The 21616-nt window shown below is 41.9% G+C and overlaps 1 protein-coding gene across 1 annotated transcript; it reads left to right on the forward strand.

The window, feature by feature from the left end:
- Positions 1-176: 176 nt before the first annotated feature.
- cetp (cholesteryl ester transfer protein, plasma) lies at positions 177-19721 on the forward strand. Its single transcript, XM_063909853.1, has 17 exons — positions 177-588; positions 2834-2948; positions 3029-3160; positions 6856-6926; positions 7391-7478; positions 7570-7639; positions 7747-7807; positions 8638-8729; positions 9715-9814; positions 10758-10837; positions 11814-11864; positions 12004-12156; positions 17200-17267; positions 18111-18153; positions 18377-18434; positions 18700-18785; positions 18888-19721. The coding sequence occupies exons 1-17, from the start codon at positions 342-344 to the stop codon at positions 18963-18965; spliced, it is 1593 nt and encodes a 530-aa protein (XP_063765923.1). The 5' UTR covers positions 177-341; the 3' UTR covers positions 18966-19721.
- The last annotated feature ends 1895 nt before the right edge of the window (positions 19722-21616 follow it).

Below are 21616 nucleotides of genomic sequence, written 5' to 3' on the forward strand. Positions count from 1 at the left end.
ATCTCATTATTATTTCCCTTTACACAATCTATAAAGCTCTAGATTGTGTTTATTTACCTGAGGCTTTCTAGGTTGCACTTTGACCAGTTTACTTTAAGGGGACCTTATGTGAAAGACAAATCTGAGTCAGTGTTTGTCCATAAACTGTGAATCCCACAAGTTATTCCTCTCTGATTGGATGAAGGACACACAGTGACCTGCCCTCCCTGACAGTTAAAAAAACAAGGCAAGCAGGCTGTCGGGTCCTCTCAGAATAAAACAAGAGAATTCCAACAGGGCTGTCTGAAACTGAAAATCACAGTTATAAGGAGCTGGAGTCTTGAAGCCTCTGGTGACATTGGATGAGAAAGCCTGCTGCTCGGGGTAACAGAAAGGAAACGTACACTTCCAAACATAAACTGAACTTCAAACTGTCCGCAGCTCGGCCAGAGGTGAAGCTCTCTTGCACAATGTCTCTTGATGTTGTCCCCTCGCTGCTGCTCTTCCTCTCTATGTTCGGGGCATCCCAGGCCTGCCTGCAGGATCCCGCTGCAGCCTACAGGTTCACCGGAGCTGTGTGCCGCCTCACCTACCCTGCTGCCGTTGTGTGTGAGTGGGATTTGACCCTATTTTGTTGTTCACCTCCAAAGACTTGCTTAATATTTGACCAATTCTTTTTGATTAAAAACAACTAAAAAGATTGCTGTAGAAGGAGTTCATGGGAAAGACTTCAATCGTCAATGCAGATTCAATGCTATTAATTCCATATTTCTTTATGTTGCAGAGGGTAATAACCCTTTCTTCATTTTTTCTCATTATATATGGAAGTACTAATGACTTACCAGTCTCTTTGAACTGTGAATCCCCAGCTGTGAGCAATGTGTCTGTCCTTAAAGCAGCAGAATGTAACATTCTGTAAGGTGTAATTCCCTCTCACAAAGACAGCTGTTAGCATTAGTAACAATCATAGTACTTGCAAGTTAAATACTTAGAAACTAGCTAGTTTACATCCTGCTAACACAGCCGAACAAGTGCGACAGCAAATAGCATGCTAGCTCTTATTACCTACTAGCCCAACATCACGAAGTCCAGCATGCATCTGTCCTACAGCTTTCTATGTCGTGAAGCCCTCGCCAACCATAAAGCCATTCAGACATGTAATCTTGTTTGATGGTGCATGGCTCCTGTTCTGGCACAACACAGCCACCATCCCCCCGCCCGGTCTGAGAAACTTCTCCCTTCGGTCCAAAGCTCCTCAGCTAGCGGTGTAAGGCCCTGTCCTTGCAGCACCCTTTTTTTTTTTTTTTTTACTTAAAAGTGATTGCAAAAAAATGTAGTTTAAAGGAAATTCTGGGTCATTCCATTGATGTAGACATCAACACTTTTTAATAATGAATCCTTTATTTTCTATTTTCTGTTATGTATTTAATATAAACTGGTAGTAAAGCATCACAAAAATTGATTAACCAGCTCAGGCATCAATGATACACTTTTTATTAGATGTTTTATTTGTTGCTTTTCAACAGCGCTCAATGGGGACTAGAACTTTGTAGTCTATAAAAAACAACTTTAAATTAAAAAAACAAGGAATTCATAATCTGGGAAAATGTTCTAACATGTGGATTATGCTAAATTATATACAAACATTTCATTTGACTAAAGATAATACATTGTACTACAGGAAATGCAACCCTTGTTGCAAATCAATGCTTATGTTAGCTTTATCATTTAGGAATTCATGCTAGCTGCAGAATACAATGCTACTTTCAAGGCAACGAGAAAACTCAGATATTTAACTTTAGTTAAAAGATAACTTTGAATTGAATTTGTCTTATTGTGATTATATGAGTAACAGGGTTGAGTGGGAGTGCCACACTTGTTCTAGAATGAAAGAATAGGGACAATATGAAAATAGGACTCAGCTTTGATCTGCCCTTGGCTTGATGATGTTATTTCCTCTGTGTCATGTGACTGAAGTTTGTCACGTGCATGTTTAGGGACACACCTTCAGTTTAAAATGACTGTTATTTCAATCAGGAGAGACTCCATTTTAGTTTAAAGAACATTTATTGACACATGAGCCATGTGATAGAAATGTTATAGTCTCTGTCGATGGGACCCCAATCCTGATATCGTAAGGTGGGAATGCAGCTTTGAGCATATAGGAAACCCCCCCAGGATCTAGACCTGGTGGTGATGCTGAAGATCTGGATTTGTTGAGGAGATGGGATGAGGTGTTTGGGTTAGCTCTCTGGACATGATGACTGGAGGTGGATGGGGGGAGGTGGGCCGCAGCAGAAACACCTGAAATCTCAGCTGACTGCAGGAGAGAGGAAAACCATTTAAAAGCTTGACTGCAGCACAATGATTGGCTGCTGGAGATTGAGGTGAAGTATAATTGGTTAAAGAGAACGCCCATAATAAGCTGATTAATGCAGCTGCAGAGTGAGTGAATGTACATCCAGTCTTCCTGAAAGAACTTGCGCTGAGCTTCATTTAAAATAGGTTTATGATTTAATGAACTGCTCTGACCCTTACAAATGAAACATATCAACTAGCAAAAAAACAAGTAAAAAGCCCAATTTAAATGTTGTATTAGACATGCAAATTGGTCATCAAGAAGTAGGGACAAGCGAAAAATGCCATTTTAGAAGGTTTTTTAGAGCTATTTGATATTTAAAGAAATATTTTGAGACCACTTTTTCCACAACTAAATTTACATCTTGTCTAGGTACAAGTATATTTAACACAACACGTGCATGTTTTAGCAATTTGGGCATGGATTATTTATAATTTTACAGGTGGGACAGAACATGTTTTAACTGTCTTTGAAAATATGTGTGTTTGTGTGCAGTGAACGAGAAAACAACCAAAGTGATCGAGGCAGCGTTCCAACATGCCAGATACCCCAGTGTGAAGGGAGAGAAATACCTGTTCCTTATAGGCACAGTCCTATATGCCCTGGAAAAGTAAGAGGGCACACAACCATGATACACCGCCGGACACAAAAAATGTCAAAAATTCACGTCATGCTTCTTCCTTCTCCCAGTTTGGAGATTCACAACCTGTCGATCGGGCGGAGTGCATTTGAACTGCGCCCAGGGGAAGGGATCTCCATGGAGATAACAAATGTGTCAGCAGTCTTCAATGGGAGGATCCAGTACGGATATGGCAGCTGGCTGTGAGTGTGATCAGCACTTGAAGACTGCTAATAATTCATAACTCATCTCCTCTCAGTGCTTCTGTTGCTTTAAATGTGTCCTATTATACTATATTTTAACAATATACTGTAGGCCCATATCTATATAAAACATGTCTGAAGTGTTTTGCTCAAAATACCATCCAGATCCCCCAGTGTAGCATGCCTCATCCCCCTCTATTTCAGCCCTGTTCCTGAAGTGCTGATTCTGTGACTGTAGCTTTAAGTGAACTAGCTGCTGCTGGCCACGCCCCTTTGGAGCTGCTGCTGGCCACGCCCCTTTGGAGTGGCTGCTGGCCACGCCCCTTTGGAGCGTCATGATCTCTCCTCTGAAGAAAGTTTTGTACCGGGAGAAACTCAGCTAAACGCTGCCGTGATTAAACGCCATATTATGTTCCAAACCACATCCAGCATTATTTCTGAAACAGTCTGGAGCTCAAACGTTTCTCTCTCGGTTTACCACAAGGACAGGACCTTTATATTACACATAGTCTCTCCAGCACAGCGTTATCTCTGAGTGTTAGCGATGCTTGCTAATTGAAACACAGACCATAATACTTCCAGAACAGAGTGGTTTCTGCTCACTACTGTATATGCGGGACCATAGGTTGGGACGTGTACCGTGGGTGGGACGTTGCCAGGAGTTCAATGTAAAGCCAGCCCACATTTCCCTTATGACAGGGGTCTTCAACGTTTTTCAGGCCAGGGACCCCCAAACTGATGGAGAGTTGGAGCAGGGACCCCCTACTATTAATATGGCATACAATTGTGTTTTATATTAAACGGGGCCTAGTGCAGTGTGTAAACATAGATACTGTTATTGTACATTCAATACTAAGCTATTCAAATAATACACAGGTTAATATATTCATGTTTTTATTTTAAACAAGTGCAAGGTACAGTGTGGCCGTACCACTGCCATTTATGAACATATATCTTGCACACAACACAGGGCTATTAAAATAAATCACAATAAAAGTTTGAACTTTAAACAAGTGCAAGGTGCAGAGTGGCTGTGCCACTGTCATTTATAAACAAACACTGAGCTATGAGATTTTAACACTAAACATGCATGTAGATGGGACAATGAATCCTCAAACCATCTGTGGATGGCACACGTACTCTCACATCAGTGAGATGTCTGACCCTGATGAGCAGCACACAGCTGATCCAGCCTTGGACGGATGGAGGTTGTCAGGCAGAGGGTCATATCAGCCTCAGGCTGCAGCCTTGACCTGTATTTGTTTTTCAAGTAAGTCAGTGAGGAAAATCCACTTTCGCAAAGATAGGTTGTGGCAAAGGGCAAAAGGCTCATCATGGCTTTTCCTGCCAATTGCGGAAAGTCTTTCTGGCAAGAGATCCAGAACTGGGTGAGTGGTGGTGTCATATATGTGTCTGAACGTACTGTCAGTGGATAGTTCGATTAGCTGATCCTCCTCCGTCACTGTCAGGTGTGTGCCGTCTGCTGCGTTGTCTGTGAATGGAAACAGTATCCATGTCTTGTCCCTGCGCCAGGAGTCAGCCTCAGAAAAGTAGTGCCCAAATTGTCCCTCGAGCGCCTCCAAATGCGCAAGAATTGCGCGTGTAATGGGGGGCGAGAGCACAGCAGAATCTCCCAGCTCATCCACTGATGGAAACATGGAAAATATTTCCTCCCCGATGCGCTCCCTCCACCTTTTGATTTTTTTTAGAAAGCCTTCCATTTTGTCATACAGTTGAATGGCATGGGTATTGCGGCCTTGCATTGAACTGTTCAGTGTGTTCAGCTCAGCGAAAACATCAGCAAGATAGGCAAGTTTGGTGACCCAAACATTGTCACTGAAAAGTGCAGCCAGCTCTGTGCGCTTTTGGAGAAGTAAAAACTCCCGAATAGACTTGCGCAATTCCAGCACACGTGACAACACTGTTCCACGTGAAAGCCACCGAACCTCGGAATGGTAGAGTAGCGCAGTGTGTTCTTCTCCCTCAGCAGCACAGAGATTCGAGAAGAGACGTGTTTGCAATGCGCTCTTCTTGACTAGGTTGACTACTTTCACTACCGAGTCCATGACATCTGCCAATTCAGCGCTCATATCTTTGGCAACAAGTGACTCCCTGTGTAGCATGCAGTGCGTCCAAATCACTTGCGGAGACACATCCCTTACAAGCGCGATTAGTCCACTTTTTAAACCAGCCATGGCTCTTGCACCGTCAGTGCACAGCGCAATACATTTTGTCCACGGAATGTCATTCTCTCTGAAAAAAACATCGATCACTTTGAAGATTTCAGAACTAGTTGTGCGTTGAGGGAGGCACTTACAAAACAAAAATTCCTCCTGCATTTCCTTATCATCGACAAAGCGCACAAACGCCAGAAGCTGGGCGTCCTTCGACACATCTGTTGACTCGTCTAATTGTAACGCAAATGCATCTGCCAACCTCAGCTTCTCTATCAGTTGCATCCTCACATCAGATGCCATCTCGTCTATACGGCGAGCTATGGTTGTGTCCGACACTGGAATGATTTTCAGTTTATTAATGTCAATATCATTTCCATACATGGTTTTACACATATCGGTTGCTGAAGGCAATATTAAATCCTCTGCAAGTGTGTATGGCTGTTTCTTCTGGGCAATCCGAAGAGCAATTTGATAAGAGCATTTCAAAGCTAGCTCCCCAACTTTGGCTGATTTTCTGATCAATGTCTGTTGACCTTGGAGGGATTTGAGGCTAGCTTGGAAGTATTCAACAGGTTTGTCTTTTAAGTGGCTGTGTGTTGTCTCCAAGTGACGCTGCAGCTTTGATGGCTTCATAGATTCATTTGAAAGAACAGTAGAGCAAATGACACACATTGGAAACTCAATGCCATCTGTCTCCTTAAAGGTAAACCCGAACTTCAGATAATGATCTGAATATTTTCGTGTCTTCTCCCTTTTGCGCTTACCCTTATTAGCTGCAACATCTGCAGGCGCAGCAGGTTCTGCCTCGTCACTTGCATGTTCACTGGTGGATGGTATCTCGCTTGTGCTTGTTGATTTTTTCGCTCGAGTTACAAAACGATCCATTTTATATGTATGGTCTTCTCAATAATGTCGCTGCGTGCATCCCTGTGTCTGGGTCTTCAGTAAACTGGGGCCTGAATAGGCTCTCGTCCAATCACGGGGAACCTGACAGAGCCAGCGCATAGACATAATATTATGTCTATGAGCCAGCGTGTGTCACACGGCCTCGTGATTGGCACATCTGCCTCCATTTTTCCATTCGCTATCATATTTTGGATTTGTGTTGTGCATTTAAAGACATTGCAATTTGTGGGAAAAAACGGTTTGTAAAAACTTTTGATTTTGCGACCCCCCTGCAGTACCTCCGCGGACCCCCTGGGGGTCGCGACCCCCCTGTTGAAGACCTCTGCCTTATGACGTCATATCGGCAGCAAATCTGGATCAGCTCGTTTGTACCCCGTTTTTAGAGATGTGGGTAAGAAGGAAAAAAGAGAGGGTTGTATTTTCTGCTTAAACACCGGGGACATATTTATGTATAACAGAAAGCAAAAAGTGCATTTTGCATAATAGGGGACCTTTAACTTTAGTTCCTGAATGTTGCTCTGTCAGCATGGTGACATCACTTCCTTTGTTAACACACTTTCCCAGTAAATTGATGAATATTATTATGCCATTTGTATTTCTTTTTTCATGTAGTGTCAACATTGAACATTCAATTGACTTTGAAATTGAATCTCAGATTGATCTCGGAATCAACCCCAAACTCTGTAAGTACTTTATTAGGGATGTGTGCACAGGGATTAGGGCTTGATAGAAAGCGCAGTCTTACTTAAAAACTTACATTTCTGTTACCTTCAAAATATGTAACCTGATTAACTTCCATTTCTTTTTATCACCTCACTATAAAAAAAGCAAGATGTTTTTTTTGTTCATTAGCTTACAGAACGATACAGCTAACAAAGAAGAAATTCAATCGGATCCTCTTACAAGAACCATACTGCCTAAAAATGGATTAAATTGTACTCTGTCTTACACAAACAGCCTTGAGTTAACCCATCATTTTGATTTATGTTGTCAAATCCCAAATATTTCCTCACATTACTATTTTAAACACTTTGGTGTATAATTATTCAGTCCTTCAGCAAGGCAGCTGCTGATTCAGTATACTGGAACCCATTCAATCTCACACTGAACGTCCTCACATCTGCTCTGTCTCTGTCTGCTCCATCAGACTGCGGAGCGGGGAAGGTGGCAGCAGACACATCGGATTGTTTTCTTAATTTTCACAAACTCAGTCTGCATCTGCAGGGCGACAAAGAGTAAGCTACACAACTGAACCCTCATGATGCTAACAGCAGTACAGAGGAGGCAGTATGATCTGACCGTGCTGTGTTTGCCCCCGCTGATCAGACCCAACTGGCTGAAGAAGCTTTTCACTGACTTCATCACCTTCACTGTCAAACTGGTCGTAAAGGGACAGGTGAGGACGAAAGAGAAAAAAATAACATATTAAACAATTTTCAGGGGAGATGTCTTCTTATAGTCAGAGTAAAAGTAATACTGAATTGAATATGTTTTCAAATGCAGATTTGTAAGGAGATCAACAAGGTGGCAAGTATACTGGCAGACTTCATACAAGAGAGAGCAGGTGTGTGTGTGTGTGTGTGTGTGTGTGTGTGTGTGTGTGTGTGTGTGTGTGTGTGTGTGTGTGTGTGTGTGTGTGTGTGTGTGTGTGTGTGTGTGTATGTGTATGTGTGTGTGTGTGTGTGTGTGTGTGTGTGTGTGTGTGTGTGTGTGTGTGTGTGTGTGTGTGTGTGTGTTTGTGTGTGTGTGTGTGTGTCAGACATTCCGTTGTCCGGTAATTACCGGACATTGGCCGGGAAAAAAAATAAATGTCCGAGAAAATGAAATCTCACCGGTCAAAGTGTCCGTTTGAAATTGACTAATAATCCCTCTATCTAACTCAATTTGATTTTCAGAATAATACTACCATTTAGGCTAAGTCTAATGTAGTAACACAGTAGCCTATTAGAATAAAATAATTTAACCTAACAGGCCTACAAATACATCGGAAGGTGTATGGCGTGTGATTGGCCCACGAGCGTTTGCGTGCAGCAAAGATTCTACCGCGAAAAGCGTAAACATGACAACCACTTTGTTTATTGAATGCGGCTAGCGTCTTCTGCTAACAAACAAATAGGCTACGTCGGCTATTGTTAAAATATGGCCGGCCCCAGGCAGAGTAGCCTTAAAAGTTTTTTTCTGAAAGATGCGACGACTCCAGATGCGACTCACAAGAGAGGTGCTGCTGCTGCTGCTGATGATGATGATGATGACCGGTCTGTGACCGGAAGGTGAAACCTCGGCCGGTCACTTTGACCGGCAGATTTTTTTTCTAACGGAAACCCTGGTGTGTGTGTGTGTGTGTGTGTGTGTGTGTGTGTGTGTGTGTTTACCTGCATATGTATGTGTTTACAGAGCAGTTCCTCAGTGATGGGGACATCAGTGTAGACATTGGTGTGGCTGCTGCCCCGGTCATCACTGCAAACTACATTGAGTCCTACCACAAGGTAAAGACCGTTACTCAAACTGCACACTACCTCAGACAGATGAAGCGGCTTGGTTTTGAAAAAAGTCTGTCAATAGATGAAAGGAGCAATTGTTAAACACTGACTGCAGGGTAATTTGCTGGATCGGAAACGTAATGTATGAATGTTCCCGAATCAAAAAGAAATGATTGTGAAGTTAAACTTAAAACATGGGTTATGGTGCGCAGCGACGCAGAGTTGGAAGAGAACAAGAACTCCAGGTTGCCACTCTGGAGGGCAGCCAGACTGTGGAGGTAGAGAAGGCCCAGGGGCCCAGGTCAGAGGACATCTTCAACCGGTCACTCCTGCAGTCTGTAGTCCCCACGTGTCTACAACACTCCACCATCATTCCTGTCCCCAAAAAGACTGAAACCAGCAGCCTCAATGACTACCTCCCAGTGGCACTCACCTCCATCATCATGAAGTGCTTTGAGCGGTTAGTCAAAACCGACTAACCGCTCAAAGTACTTGGTACATAAACAGGTCCACATATGACGCCGTAGCCCTCCCCTTCCACACTGCCCTCTCACACCTGGACCAGAGGAACACATCTGTGAGAATGCTGTTCATCGACTACAGTTCAGCATTCAACACCATTGTGCCCTCCAAGCTCGTCATCAAGCTCAGGGACCTTGGGCTCAACAGCACCCTCTATGATTGGATGCTGAACTTCCTGACGGCCAGACCCAATGCAGTGCGGGTGGGACACATCACATCCTCCACCCTGATCGTCAACACTGTAGCCCCACCCCGTCCTGATCTCTGACTGCACACCTCCACACCTCCAGCACCATCAATACGGCTAGGGTGGGGGGTCAGCAGAGTAAAAGCAGTGTATAGACTGCAGTCATCTTCGATGGAATTCCAGTTAATTAAAACAGTTTGATATAATGATAATCTCCTTGTTTGTGGTATCAATACTCTTTCTGTTCATCCACTTCCTATTGTTTTTGTATGAAACTTCCAGGGTCTGACCAGCTACAGAAACGTTTCTGCTGTCATCAATGAGTCTGTGTTCCAGCCCGACCAGCTGACTGAACACAAGATGCTCTACTTCTGGGTCTCAGGTCAGCAGTCAGCAATACTCTGCCTTTAGAAATGTGGGAGTGCAGGTGCGATTAAAGTTATCTTTAAAGAGACAATCCAATGATGTTACAGGTCCCTCTGCCTTAGTGGTGGGGGATGGCTGTCATCCATATCTTGCATCCCAAAACACACCAGCAAATAACTTCTGCACTTTTATTAAACATAAACCCTATCTTTACTACAGTTTTAGTTGCTTAACCTTAAACATATTTTTTTTATTTTCCTCCTTTCCATAATCTCCCCCTTTATAAGAACTGATTCAGATATAAACCTTTATTTACATTTGTTTTAAAAGAGACTGAATTTAAGCATATATAAATATATATATACCGTATATATATATATATACTGTATATCACTATTTGTTGTTTGTAAGGCAGTTATCTGATGTTATTGTCACAAATGTAAAATAGGGGCCTCCAGCACATAGAAACCGCCGGATGCTTACCTGCATATGTTGGGCAATTTGCACAATCAGCATAAGTTGTGTTAATTCAAATAAATGGCATTAAAGGCTATGTAAATAAAGATAAGAAAATGGCTTGGCTGCTTAGGACAGGCTGATTCCATTTCTGACCTTTTCAGGACCCTAAATGGCAGATTCAACCAGAAATAAATTGCATATTTGTACGAGATGAAACTCTGCTGTGGACCATTTGTTTTCAAGTAAATAAGTGATCTGTCCAATCAAAATGATCCAGAGTCCCCTAGGTCTTCCAAATCGGTTCAGAATTACTGAAAATCAGCCCAGAGAGTTCACAAAAGTACTCTGGCAACTAAGGCTAACCTCAGAGAAAACAAATATAGATTCAGTCAAATAAATCTAACTTTATGCATCTGGAGTATTTCAGTGTGTGGGTTATTCAGGTGATCCTCTCTGTGAGATTTGGAGGCGTGACAGCACTTACTTGTGTTTAACCCCAGACCAGATCTTCAACCCCATGTTCACTGCTGCACACCATGACGGCCGCTTCCAGCTCAACCTCTCAGGAGCAGAGCTCACTGTGAGTACATCCCCGTGACCTAAACACAGACATAGAAGGATATGCTATCGTGTTAATCAGAGTAGCTTAGCTAGTACTTATACTGCGTACAGATTATATCAACCTGACCTATTGGTTCTGCGTGTGTTCAAACTAGATTTGGGAAGAGGACTCAGATCCTTTAAAAGTACCAATAACACACTTTAAAAATACAAGTTGTGAGGTAAAAATGTTATTTAAATAAAAGTACATAGGTTCCATCAGCTAAAAGTACTGAAGTATCAAAGTGAGAGTAAGAAATGTGAAGGAGGGCTCTTCTAGAAGTGTTGTATTATTATAGGATATTATATTATTCAGTTTTATTATGAGAAAATACATATTAGAGTTTTGTAAGGCTGTAATTTGTCATTGTGAAGCAAGTGTTACATTGTTTACTACTGAGTGTTATATACAGTATATATATATATATGTACAATTATACATAGATTATATCATTGTTACTACCATATATATATACATATATATAATTATTTGACGTTGTATGTCATTATTTGATAAGACAAATATAAAAGACTATCTGTTTACCCCCACAATCCAAAATACATTTTTTATTAAAAAACAAAGAAAACAAAGAGGTCAATGGTAATCAAGAAAAAGATAAAATAACAAACCAAATAAATAAACCGTAAACACCCAGTTATGATTAAACAATTTCCTCCCTGTTATTTATGTTAAAAGTACCTAGTAACTAAATAAATGTAGTGCAGTACAAAGCACGATATTTACCTTTGTAATTTACCTGAGTATTTACACTTTATGCTACTCCATTCCTCCTCTCCACTAAATCAGTGGGAATGAGTAGATGTACTTAATTACACGGGATAAACGTTCTGCTGTTCATCTCCTCACTAGAACTGTGTGTTCAAAGATGTTGAAACTACAGTTTCAGATATTTAATACCTTGTTATGTCTTACATTACATTAAATATCATTTCAGGAGCTTTTCAAGACCAAGCTCTCCAGTCCCATGCCTGAATATATCAGAAAGGTAATTAGTAACACCTCTTCCTGCACCTTCCAACTACAACATTGATGATGTTATTTTGTGCGTGTGTGTGTGTGTGTGTGTGTGTGTGTGTGTGTGTGTGTGTGTGTGTGTGTGTGTGTGTGTGTGTGTGTGTGTTCAGTGTCTGCTGGAATCAGGTTCTCCCCAGCTCAGTGTCTGGAGTTCATCTGTTCCCCACCTCCACACCTCCACCCTGGGTACGAATATCCGGGGGACGCTCTCCGCTCAGCTGCACTGTGGGGCGCCGGACGCTCCAACACTCTTCTTCCAAGCGGTATTATGCCACTGATTATGTGACGCTACATGTTCGTGTGGTTAAAAAACATTATTTTTGAAACATCCTACTGTACATACCGAAAGACATTGTCCCTTCAACACACGGTAGAGTTCCGCAAGGGCAGGGGTAACCAACAGGTCGATCGCGATCGACTGGTCGATCTTCAAAGCCTTCACTGTCGATCCCTAGCATTTTCACATTTTCTTTAAAAATGTTCATGCTCTGGTTGGTTGGTTGTTTTATCAAGCTTTTTAGACCTAGCTCTGGCTTGTTGATTTGAATCACGCATAGGTCATTTTACAAACTCCAATTGGTTATTTGATATGCTGAGGTCTATGCTGAGGCTGCATGCAATTGTGGGTGGGGTTTAAAAAAAAATCATACCCTAATGGACATCTTGAGAAAGTAGTAACTTTAAACTGTGCCAAGTTCTGCCAACCTTAACTAACAGTTAATATCGATATGGCTGAGGGCCCAGCAAAAAAGAAATCAAAAACGTATTATTTCCATCCGGAATGGGAGCATGAATATCTTTTCACATCAGCAAAAGAGAATACTATATGCCTCATATGCCAACAGGCGGTAGCCTTGCCAAAACGTTGCAACCTGGAGCGCCATCATGCTAGCACCCATGCTAAATTCAAAGACTGATATCAACTCAACAGCGCATTAAGATCAAAAAGAATTGATGAACTGAAAGAGGACTAAAAGCACAGCAGTCGCTTTTCATCGCGCCTACAGCAAAGAGCAAGGCAGCTACAGAAACGTCCTTCCGAGTTAGCCATATTTTGGCTAAGCACAAAAAACATTTACGGATGGTGAGTTGATCAAAGAAGCAATGAGCGTTACAGCTGACGTATTGTTTGCGGATTTTAAAAACAAAGAAGACATAAAAGCAAGGATAAGAAGTGTACCACTTGGTGCACCAACTGTAGCCAGACGAGTCGAGTCATTGTCGAAGATGTATCCCAGCAAGCATTAAAAGACTTATCTTTCTCTGAATACTTTTCAATTCAATTTGACGAGTCTACCGACGCCACAGACACAGCCCAGCTAAGTGTGTTTGTCCGAATGGTTTTCACGGATTTTACTGTCAATGAGGACTTTCTGGCCCTTATCCAATTGAAAGAAAGAACCAGGGGTGAGGACGTGTACAAGGCATTCAAGGACTTTGTGCGCGAGTACAAGATTCCCATTCATAAAATAGTGTGCTTCACAACCGATGGGGCACCGGCGATGATCGGTGTTCGTTCAGTATTAGTCGAGTTGTGCAGAAAAGACCCAGACTTTCCACCATTTGTAAACTATCACTGTGTGATACATTAACAGGCATTGGCAGCTAAAGCAATTGACATGTTTCAAGGTTTTATTGGTCATATGCACAGCATATACAACGTATATGTTGGCAATGAAAATCTTATATCCCATGCTCCTCCAACAACTCAACATACATGGTGCAAATAAGATAAATAAAATAGTGCAAAAAGAGAGAAGAATATTTACAATAACAACAATAAAGATTTGAGGATGTGAAATATATACATATGTGGAATACATTGAAAGTATTTAAACACTTTACACTGTTGAATGAGGAGGTATGGACAGATGCATATATTACGTATAACAGATGTATATGGCAGATATGTATAATATATAGATATGTGTACTATAAACAGATATGTATGGCAGATGTGTATTATATATATATATATATATATATATATATGTATGTGTGTACTATAAACAGATGTGAGTAGACATTCACAGAGCTCAGGAGTTCAGCAGTCTTATAGCCTGTGGTATAAAACTGTCCCTGAGTCTGGTGGTCTTGGTCCGGATGCTGCGGTACCATCTGCCACAATGGTGTTGAATGCTGAACTGTAGTCAATGAACAGCATTCTCACATAAGTGTTCCTCTGGTCCAGGTGGGAGAGGGCAGTGTGGAGGGTGAGGGAGATGGCATCATCCGTGGACCTGTTTACCCTGTAGGCAAATTGCAGGGGGTCCAGTGAGTCAGGGAGGGAGGAGGTGATAAAAGTTTTGACTAACCGCTCAAAGCACTTCATGATGATGGAGGTGAGTGCAACTGGGCGGTAGTCATTGAGGCAGATGGGTTTTGTCTTTTTGGGGACAGGGACCATGATGGACTCTTTAAAACATGTGGGGACTACAGACTGGAGCAGTGACCTATTGAAAATGTCTGTGAACACATCTGCCAGCTGAACTGCACACACCTTGAGAGCACGGCCAGGGATTTCCATCAGGTCCAGGAGCCCTGTGTGTGTTGATCCTTTTCAGAGATCTACACACATCTGCACTGGTTAAAACCAGTCAGCAGGGATTTTTAGTCCAGACCACATATTTCTGGCGTTGGAGTCCTTGTAGTTCGACTCCACCTTGTCCCTGTATTGTCTTTTCGCACTGCTAATAGCTCTCCGGAGTGCATACCTGGAATTCCTGTACTCATCCAAATCACCGCCGCTGTGCGCGATGGCCCGTGCTTTAAGTTTAGCTCGGACCTCGCCGTTTATCCAGCTTCTCATTTGGGAATGTCCGTACAGTAATCCGCGGCACGACGTCATCGATGCATTTGCCGATGTAGCAAATGACCGCGGCAGTGTGTGTGTGTGTGTGTGTGTGTGTATTAATATCGTCCTCCCCAAACACACACCACTCCGTGATGCCAAAGCAGTGGCGGAGAGCAGAGTCAGACTGCTCGGACCAACGCTGCACTGTCCTCGTCACAGGTCGGTCCCTCTTCAGTCTCTGCCGGTAAACCGGGAGCAGAAGAAGAGATATGTGGTCTGACTTGCCGAAGGGGGGGCCCTTTGTATCCATGCCGGTAAGCAGTGTAAACATGGTCCAGTGTATTTCCACCGCGCTTGGGGCAGCTGACGTGCTGATAGTATTTCGGCAGGACTTTCTTCATGTTGGCTCTGTTAAAATCCCCGGCCACAATAAATGCGGCCTCTGGCCGAGAAGTCTCTGTCCTGTCGATAATCCCATACAGCTCCTCCAGCGCTGTGTTGTTGTCAGTTTGCGGCGGAACATACACTGCTGTTAAAACTACAGATGTGAACTCCCTCTGCAGATAAAAAGGCTGGCATCCGATCATGATGTGCTCTAGGCTGGGAGAACAGTCCGAAGAAATGATCTCCACATCTGAGCACCACTTGTTGTTAATCAGGAAGCACACACCTCCTCCCTTGCTCTTCCCTGAGTTTATTGTCCAGTCCTGGCGATGAATGGAGAATCCGTGTGGAGCAATGGCGGTATCGTGGGATCGAGCCAAGTCTCCGTGAAAACCAAAACATTACAGGTCTTAATGTCCCGTTGAAATGCCACCCTGCTGTGGAGTTCGTCCAGTTTATTATCCAGGGATTGGACATTTGCCAGAAGTAAAGTCGGTAGAGGAGGCCTGTTTTCATGTTTCCTCAGCCTGACCAGGACCCCGGCCCGGGAACCTCGCCGTCTCTTCCTCCTGCGCTCCACAGGTAGAGCTCCAGCAGGTAAACACGGAGACTCTCCATTGTTTGCAGGTCGTGGTGGATTATTGCTGTCCACCAGCGACCTGATGTGTAAAAGTTGTTCTCTATCATATTGGATGATAAGGCTCGCTTGGGCGGTTTGCATGTTGCAAAAAAAGTTAAAAACAACCAACAAAGTAAAACAATAAAAACACTAAAATGTGGAGTTGGTGAGGAGCTCGAGACACGGCAGCCATCCGCGGCGCCATCTTCCATCAATGTCACATGTAATGAATGTTGTTGTTAAAATAGTCAATTCAATTCGCGCAAAAGCGCTTCAGCACCGGCTATTTAAGTCTTTATTGGACGAACTCGACTCTGCATATGGAAATTTGATCCATCAAACCCTTTCCTTGACATTGAACAGCTGTCAATTCAAATGCAGGAGGTGTTTACATTACCTATGGGCGTTGACATGGAGATTATTGAAATGCAAAGCCACATTGAATTGAAGGCCAGAGCAAGAGACCAGGACTTTTGGTCTCTCGTGAGTAGAGAGCGGTATCTACTGATTGTGTCATGCGCGCTTAAACTGAAGGCCTACTTTGGCTCCACATACTTATGTGAAATGGCCTTTTCACAAATGAAAATAATAAAATCCAAGTATAGAACTCGTATGACTGACGCACACCTTACTGACTGCCTCAGACTGGCAATCACTAACTATCAACCAGATTTCAAAAGACTTACAGATGTCACAGCAATCTCATTAAAGTCAGGCTGATAGAGCAACTTGAGCATTGACAGATATTGTGCATTGAACAGAGAAACTTAATATGGATTGTGTGCATTGAACTGTAGATCTGTAAATGTGCATATTATTAATTGAACTGAGAAACTAAATATTGTGCATTGAACAGATACTGTAAATATGGATAGTTTGTATTGAACAGATATGCCTTCCGTAAATATGAATATTGTGCCTTGAACAGATAACTGTGCATAACTGTGTTTTTCTTTGTGTGTATGCATGCACGTACATTCAGCCTGTTGTAACAGAAATTGATTGCAAAATAAATATGAGATGAACAGTCTTACTCCTAAGTGGGTTTTTCGGAAGATATCGGATTGGTAGATCTCAGTTTACAATTTGGAATAAAAAGTGATCTTGGGCTTGAAAAGATTGGTTACCACTGCGCTAGGGTAGCCGAAAAGGAGCTTCAGCAGCTGTCGGAGAATATGTGGAAGATTGTAAAGCAGGTCTTTTGCATGAAAGTAGTTAGTAAGCAAGAAAAAAGGATTAAAAAGTAAGCTTAAAATAAACAACAGAATAAAACATGCAGTTAAACTATGTTACAATTGTAGGAGTAATAGATAAACGATTGAAAAAGAGGCTAAAGTAACACAAAACAGTTTATATTAATGGCTAAAATTCATGGATAAAAAGTTGAAAGGTTGAGCATCACAAAACTAAACATTAGAGTGCGAGTCCTGATGTAAAGGCTGTGTGAGGGTGGGCTCTGTTGCATTGATTTCTGTTACATGAGGTCTTTTGTCTGTTTCTTATGTATAGGAAGTGGATATCGACATCACTGCTTCCTATGCTGACAAGAAAGTCTTCCTGCAGAGTAACCGATCGGAGTAAGTCCTTCTGTTGTTTTTTAAAAACCTACTGTAATTTAAACAACCTCTTACAGACTTAAACACATGCATAATATTTAAATCTGTAATTTAATTCAGAACCAGAGGCGGGAAGTCAGACTAAAGGGGTCAGTATGTTCAAATCAAACTGGTCGTCCTGAATGGAACACTCTGGAGAAGTGGGTTCTAGAGGAGGGCTGTGCCATTGAGGTATATCTTGTAGCGATGTTTGTGAAGATGATGAAGAAGTCTCCGGAGACACCAGCTTGTAAATAATAAGGTTTATTACAACAGCATAGTATCATACACCAACACGGGCGATGCGAAGTTCCCAGAGCCAATTGTGGAAGTCCCCCCCAAACTCTCTTTGTGCATGCCATTTATAGGAGAAAATGTGTGTGCGTGTCCAAAGTGTGTGTGTGCTCACAGGAGGTAATCAATGACAATGTATGCTTCACTAAGTGACATGTGTCCGTTTATATGGGCCCCCTAACATATTTCGGACGTTGTTTTGCGACATCCGATTGCCCACCATATGGCCCCTGAACGACGTCTTCCCTGCACTCTCTATGACCTCAGAGAGTAATTAACTGAACAGATTTAATTACACCACACCATCACTTATCAGATGGAGATCAGGACCAAGTTCTTCCAGAGAGCTTTGCAACTCTTTCACAGATCTGACGTTTTTTCTGTTCAATCTGGCTGAGTGTTGGATTGCCGTTTTTTGCCAGTGAGCTGCAGAAATGTTCTCATGCAGATTAAGCAGTTTAGTATAGATACCAGCTCCTCTACATAATCTCCTTATGCTCCGTGTGTGACGCTGATTCTCCTCCTCTCTAGGATCTTTGTTCTGCAGGCTGAGTTTGCCTCACTAAACCAAACGGTAAGATTTTTGTCATTGGTGCATTATGTGTAGAAATATTTTTAAACAACAAACAAAAATGTTACCATACCAGAAAATCTAAATTTGGCCAAATGCCTACATTTCTCCTTTGACCATGAAACATTGAATCAGTATAAGTCTGTTACTATGTGTACCCCTACAGTAAGAGATGAGGAAATATGGAATTAGATTGGGGTTCTATTAGCTCTCCCTCTTTTTCTAGCATCTGGATTTCATCAGAGAAGCTTTGGAGAAAATAGGAATTCCCAAAGTCCTGTCTGGTAAGTCCATGGAGAAATAAAGATATGAAAAGGTGAAACCTGTCTTTAACCTCCAATTGACTCGGATTGACCATTGTAAAGCTTTCTTCTAAAATGACTAAATAACTGGCAATGTATCATTTTAAAATGTAGAGAAACTGACAGCTAAATGTAGCACTGTGGCTACATATCATATTATTTTTGTTTAATTACAATTTTAGAGAAGAGGTACTGTGGTGTGTAATGTAATGTGTTCTCTATAATATTTCTGTGGCATGTCTTGCAGTTTTTGAGACCGAGGTAACCAGACTTCTGGACAAACAGGGAACTGACTTATTCGACATCTTTAACCCGGAGGTGCTCCCTCAGGAGGTGAGTGTTCTCTCTACTTTTTTTTAACCCTCCTCATCTCCTGTGTTGTACTTCTTAATCCCATTGCTTCACCCCTTTTCCCATTCTCTTTCTGTGCTGAAGGGCTTCGTGGTGATTCAGATGGATTTTGGTTTCCCTCATCACCTGCTGGTGGAGTTCCTCAGAAGGACGCTAGAGTAACTAAGCAACCCTTCAGCAACGAGACACATTCAGTGTATGTCTGAGTTGCTCCCGTAAAAATGTACCCTTTAAATGTCCCCTATTATGCAAAATGCACCTTTTGCTTTCTGTTATACATAAATATGTGTCCCGGTGTTTAAGTAGACTCACAGTGTCAGAAAATACAACCCTCTCTCTTCTCCTCCTTACCCACATCTCTAAAAACGGTGGTACAAACGAGCTGATCCAGATTTGCTGCCGATATGACGTCATATCGGAAATGTGGGCTAGCTTTACATTGAACTCCTGGCAACGTCCCACCACGGTACATTTCCCAACCTATGGTCCCCCATATACAGTAGTGAGCTGAATCCCCCCCGCAGCACCTGTGTGTGTGTGTGTGTGTGTGTGTGTGTGTGTGTGTGTGTGTGTGTGTGTGTGTTCAGAATCAGCACTTCAGGAACAGGGCTGAAATAGAGGGGGATGAGGCATGCTACAATGGGGGATCTGTTTGGTATTTTGAGCAAAACACTTCAGACATGTTTTGAATAGATATGGCCCTACAATATATTGTTCAAATATAGCATAATAGGAGACCTTTAAGGTGTAAGTAAGGAAAACAAATTATGTTGCATTTTTATTTTGACCATGTTGTTTAGATAAAACCACTTTAAATGCAGATATTACTGGTTATAACAAGATTTCACTGGTGTCCATAACCATAAAGTGTAAAACAGTTTGATAAAGTTCTAAAAAGCAAGGTACTACTGCTCTGAATACGTTGATTCAGTGTCATTTTCTAACGTACAGAAACTGACCATTTATTTGTTTCTTTAATTAGCAGTAATTCACCCAAATATTTACTGATTAACAAATCTAATGTGGATTTTTACAAATTCACATATTGGTTCTGGACCTTTTTTTTTAAATGTGCCTGGTGCTACAGAAAAAGAAAAACACGGATAAACATTTCAGTTTGTGTTTCATACCTTGTTGATTCCCTGATTCCCTGATTTATCCGTCTGACAGTTGAGGAGTGTCTTTCAGCAGATCAGCTTCTCCATGGTGGTCGGGGTGGGGGAGCAGCTTATCTCCTGTTATTAGTTGGATCCAGTTGAGGAAAACGGTGCTAAACATCAGGTGTTTAGAGCATGATGTCTGAGCTGGAGTTCCCTGATTAACTGTTTTGCTCCTAAACAGTTGCTCCTCTCAACATTAAAACAGCGAGCATTGTGCTGTGGTCTTAAACTAAAAGCATCTATGGTTGCTCAGCAGCCATGACACAATCAACCGAGAGACACCAGCTAAAGACAGGCTGGTGGGTTCTTCTTTGCTGTTGTCAGATATTTCCATCAGCTAAATGAACTGCTATGCTAGTCCCTGCATGATCAGCAAAGAAGAGAGCCTTCTGATTGGCCCCCTCCAGCCCTGAATCCAAACCTACACATGAGTGTTATCATGTTGTTGCAGATATGTTTATTAGTAGTTTTTTTTGTCAGTCAAATTAGAATACTGATATTGTTATGCATGTAGCAGTAGAATAACACCTGTGAGATTATGTTATTGGATGGGTAATCAAAAGTGAAACCAAGGGTCAGTTACGTTTGCCAACAAATGTCTGAATCTGTTCATCTTATTCGGAGATGTCCCAAATTGTATTATCAAGTATTTATGTTTTATCATTTGATAAACTAAATGTGTCCAAAAAACTTTATAAATAATATATATAAATATATTAGATATAACAATATAATCCAAGAGACAAACATCGAGCATGACTACAAATTGGATGACAATTTTATTTGGCAAATCTCTTGGGTATTTATTGTCACAATAACATCATCTTCTTCAATAAGATGAGCGCCCAGCACAAACCCCTGCATGGCCTGGACCGCCCAACAGCTCAGTGGTTAGAGCTGGGTGGCCATCTGCTGTGACCGCTGCTTGATAAGCCGGTTTGAATCCCGAGCCAGCTGAACATTACAGCTGGCTCGAATTATATCTTTAAAAAAAACCACTACATAAACCTGTGTGAGCAAATAAGCAGAGGAGGGGAAATAGGTATACAAATAAAAGACAACATTCTATTACCAAATGGTATTCGATGGCAACATTGAATAAAAAGGCTTTCAGGACCAAATCTAACCTAAAAAAACAAAGAAACTGAGCAAAAATTCTGGTGATTAATCGTCTTTATGCATATTTTCCAACTCTAATAGTATGAACTAGAATGTGTATTGGATTTAAGCATATCAGGTGATGTGTATTTGTGTAATCAGGGAGGGCGAGGCCTAAGGACATCCACACCCTACGTGAAGGTGTGCATAATCATTAGGCAGCTTCTTTCCCTCAGGCTAAATGGGCCAGTAAAGAGTCTTAAAAGTCCAACATTTGAACCATCTTTCAGAGGGATGCAGTACTCTTGGAATTGCTGATATATTGGGTCGTGATCACAGAACCATCAAACATTTTGTCGCAAAGAAACTTGTTGAGACTAAGAGAAAATTAAAGATCTGAAAGGAATCAAATGTGAAGCTACCAGGAAGCCATTATCGGATTAAAGTTAGCTAGTTGGCCCATTTCAGGTTGAAGATGGCCTCAAAATCAACTCCTGCACCTACTCAAAATCAACTCCTGCACCTACTCAGTCAGTTTTTAGAAGACCGTTTTTC

The sequence above is a fragment of the Eleginops maclovinus genome, chromosome 2, assembly GCF_036324505.1.
Source record: "Eleginops maclovinus isolate JMC-PN-2008 ecotype Puerto Natales chromosome 2, JC_Emac_rtc_rv5, whole genome shotgun sequence".
NCBI classification, from domain to species: domain Eukaryota; kingdom Metazoa; phylum Chordata; class Actinopteri; order Perciformes; family Eleginopidae; genus Eleginops; species Eleginops maclovinus.